The following is a 2,904-nucleotide window of genomic DNA, read 5'->3' as shown; positions in this document are numbered from 1 at the left end:
TTCTCCAACCACAAATCCTTTTAAATTACAGGAAAAGTAAATTTATGCATACAGAATAACTCCATAAAGGAACTGGGGAAATGCAAAAAGCAAATTCCTGCAAAATAGAAAGCAGATGGGGCAAGAGCGCTGAGAGGGTGAAAGTGGAGGTAGGAGTGGGAAAAAAAGAAACCTGATATGGGACATGGGGCGGGGGGAGGAGCACAGGATTCAAACAAGGTTGTGCGCCTGGCTGCTTCTAATTTTGGAAAAAGGTGGAGCCAGAACTACCAGATTCTTTAGAGTCCAGGGCAATGGAAGGCATGGAAGCTGGTGTGGGGAGGGGGGCGCGCTGTTTGGCAGGAAGGGGAGGCCTCTCTCCTGGCAGGAAGCTGTGCTACGGAAAAGAGGGAGGAGACTGCAGCGGCAGCAGCGGCTGGTGGAAACCCAATGTAGCAGAAGGGCCGCTGCCGCCTTTAAGAAGGCGCAGGGCCAGTAAGGCAAGCACGAGGGACGCCGCCGCCATCCTCCTCCCCTGCCGCGCCGCCCTCCCAGACTCTCCTCGTCCGGATCCTCACCTCCCAGCTCTTGCAAACACTCACTCGGCTGGTCGCTGCTGATCCTCCTTCCCACAGGCTCACAGCGGAGGCAACAGCGAGGTGTCCGATTTGGGCACGTGAGGCCCGTGATCTCCGGCAGTGGACGCCAGGCAGGGCAAGGCCGTTGGTGGGTGCCAGAATGGACAGGGGGGAGCGATGAGATGGAATTCAGCAGAAGATAGATTGGAGGTGGGCGCCGGGCAAGGATGGGGCGAGCAGTGCTGTGGGCAACAGGAAAAGAGGGGTGGCATTAGGAGCTAGGCAAGGATTTAAAGGTGAACGCAGTAAAGGGTGGTGGGTGCCAGGGTAGCGGTTGGGGTAGGGACGGGGCGTGTGGGCAGCAGGCTGGGACGCTCAGGGCAGGAGAGCAGTGGGTACCGGTCAAGGTAGTGGAGGGATAGGTGCTTTACAGGGGGTCTGGAGTGGGCCCCTTGCAAAGACCAGGTAGCCTGCCCCCTTCTGCAGAGTTCTGAATCCCAGCCAGCACTATCACCAATCCAGCCCTTTCCCGCAGCCTCAAGAAATCTAAGAGGGAGAGCACTGCAGGCACGCAGCCAGGATTTCCAGCACTGCTGCCGGGCTCAGGGGGAACGTTTGGGCGCCAACGCCGGGTACATAAAGTTCACCTGTGGCATGTTGGATATTTCTCTCTATCGTCTCTCCTCCCCCTGCAGGCATGAAGACCCCCAACGCACAGGAGGCCGAGGGGCAACAAACTAGGGCAGCTGTGGGACGGACCACTGGGTCTGCAAACATGATGAAGAAAAAAGCCTCCCAAAAGAAGCAGAGGGGCAGACCTTCCTCCCAGCCCCGCAGGAACATCGTGGGCTGCAGAATTTCTCACGGATGGAAGGAAGGCGATGAGCCCATCACCCAGTGGAAAGGAACCGTTCTGGATCAGGTGCCTATAAATCCCTCTCTTTATCTGGTGAAATATGATGGAATTGACTGTGTCTATGGACTGGAACTTCACAGAGATGAAAGAGTTTTGTCTCTTAAAATTCTTTCCGACAAGGTGGCATCATCTCAAGTTAGTGATGCCAACCTTGCAAATACGATAATTGGCAAAGCAGTGGAACATATGTTTGAGGGTGAGCATGGTTCTAAGGATGAATGGAGGGGGATGGTCTTAGCCCAAGCACCTATCATGAAAGCCTGGTTTTATATTACATATGAGAAAGATCCTGTCTTGTACATGTACCAGCTTCTAGATGATTACAAAGAAGGTGACCTCCGTATCATGCCAGAGTCCAGTGAGTCTCCTCCAGCAGAGAGGGAGCCAGGAGGAGTTGTAGATGGTCTGATAGGTAAACATGTGGAATATACCAAAGAAGATGGCTCCAAAAGGATCGGCATGGTCATTCACCAAGTGGAAGCCAAACCTTCTGTGTATTTCATCAAGTTTGATGATGATTTCCATATCTATGTCTATGATTTGGTGAAAAAGTCCTGTTAGAGTGAAATTTGCCAGTTTCGTAGAGGCAAATGTATAATTTATAGACACGTGATAAATGTTGACTTTTCAGTGTATTGGAAGCTTAAGGTTTCCTGTTAACCCAACATCTTTGCCAGCATAACTGTTGTTTTGTTCTGAAAAATACAAATTTATGTGGACGTGAAATGCTGTGTGTAAGCACTTTGTCTTGTGGAGAAGATTGGATGTGTTTGGTGGATGGGGCATGAGAGAAAGAACAGCTGTCAATTCAGACTGTGGATAAAGTTCAGCTAGTATCGTAACCAGTCATCTAAAAATGGAATGGGACTTAGCTGGTCTGGTCTGGAGGGGAGGAGCGGAAGGAACTAGAGATGGGCTATAGGGGAAGGGAGAGGAGGAGATGACTGTTTAGGAAGAGGTGGGGAGGGGCCGAAAGGGAAAGGCTTCCTGGTGGAGGGGATGAGCCATGAGAAGGAAACATTCAACTGGGAAGGGGGTGAAGGATAACGGAGAGTTAGTTCTTGGGGCTTAGAGGAAAACAGACAGAATAAATAGGGTAGAGAAGGGCACAAAGAAGCTTAGAAGATGTGCAGAATAAGATGGAGAAAGATGAAGTTGGCAGGGATCTGGAAAGTGGCTAAAGGATACACAAAAGGAGGGTCTACTCATGGGTTGGGGGGAAGGCGGAAGGGGAAGGACACTGAGAAAGGAGGAATTCAAATAAGAAAGACTGACAGAGAGAGTGAGAATACAGAAAAAGAGATGTGGGGAGTGGGGCCTGAGAGGGATGGGAAGGCCCAGGAAAAAGTGGGACTTCTGGCAGTATCCACATTGTCCCCCCTGGCCCTGTACACCAAGGAAGTGGCAACTGTCAAAGAAGCCAAATGCACT

General features: G+C 51.2%; 1 protein-coding gene across 1 annotated transcript; it reads left to right on the top strand.

Moving 5' to 3' along the window:
- The first annotated feature begins 601 nt into the window (after positions 1 to 601).
- On the top strand, positions 602 to 2,133 carry LOC134367129 (spindlin-2). Its single transcript, XM_063083764.1, has 2 exons — positions 602 to 705; positions 1,253 to 2,133. Exon 2 carries the CDS (start codon positions 1,255 to 1,257, stop codon positions 2,032 to 2,034), a length of 780 nt encoding a protein of 259 aa, XP_062939834.1. The 5' UTR covers positions 602 to 705; positions 1,253 to 1,254; the 3' UTR covers positions 2,035 to 2,133.
- The last annotated feature ends 771 nt before the right edge of the window (positions 2,134 to 2,904 follow it).

The sequence above is a fragment of the Cynocephalus volans genome, chromosome X, assembly GCF_027409185.1.
Source record: "Cynocephalus volans isolate mCynVol1 chromosome X, mCynVol1.pri, whole genome shotgun sequence".
NCBI lineage: Eukaryota > Metazoa > Chordata > Mammalia > Dermoptera > Cynocephalidae > Cynocephalus > Cynocephalus volans.
The sequence above is the reverse complement of the archived record's forward strand: the minus strand, read 5'-3'. Positions and strand labels throughout refer to the sequence as shown.

What these genes read in the sequence shown, in the direction of transcription:
- LOC134367129 (XM_063083764.1), top strand. Translation starts at nt 1,255, where the DNA reads ATGAAGACCCCCAACGCACAGGAGGCCGAGGGGCAACAAACTAGGGCA.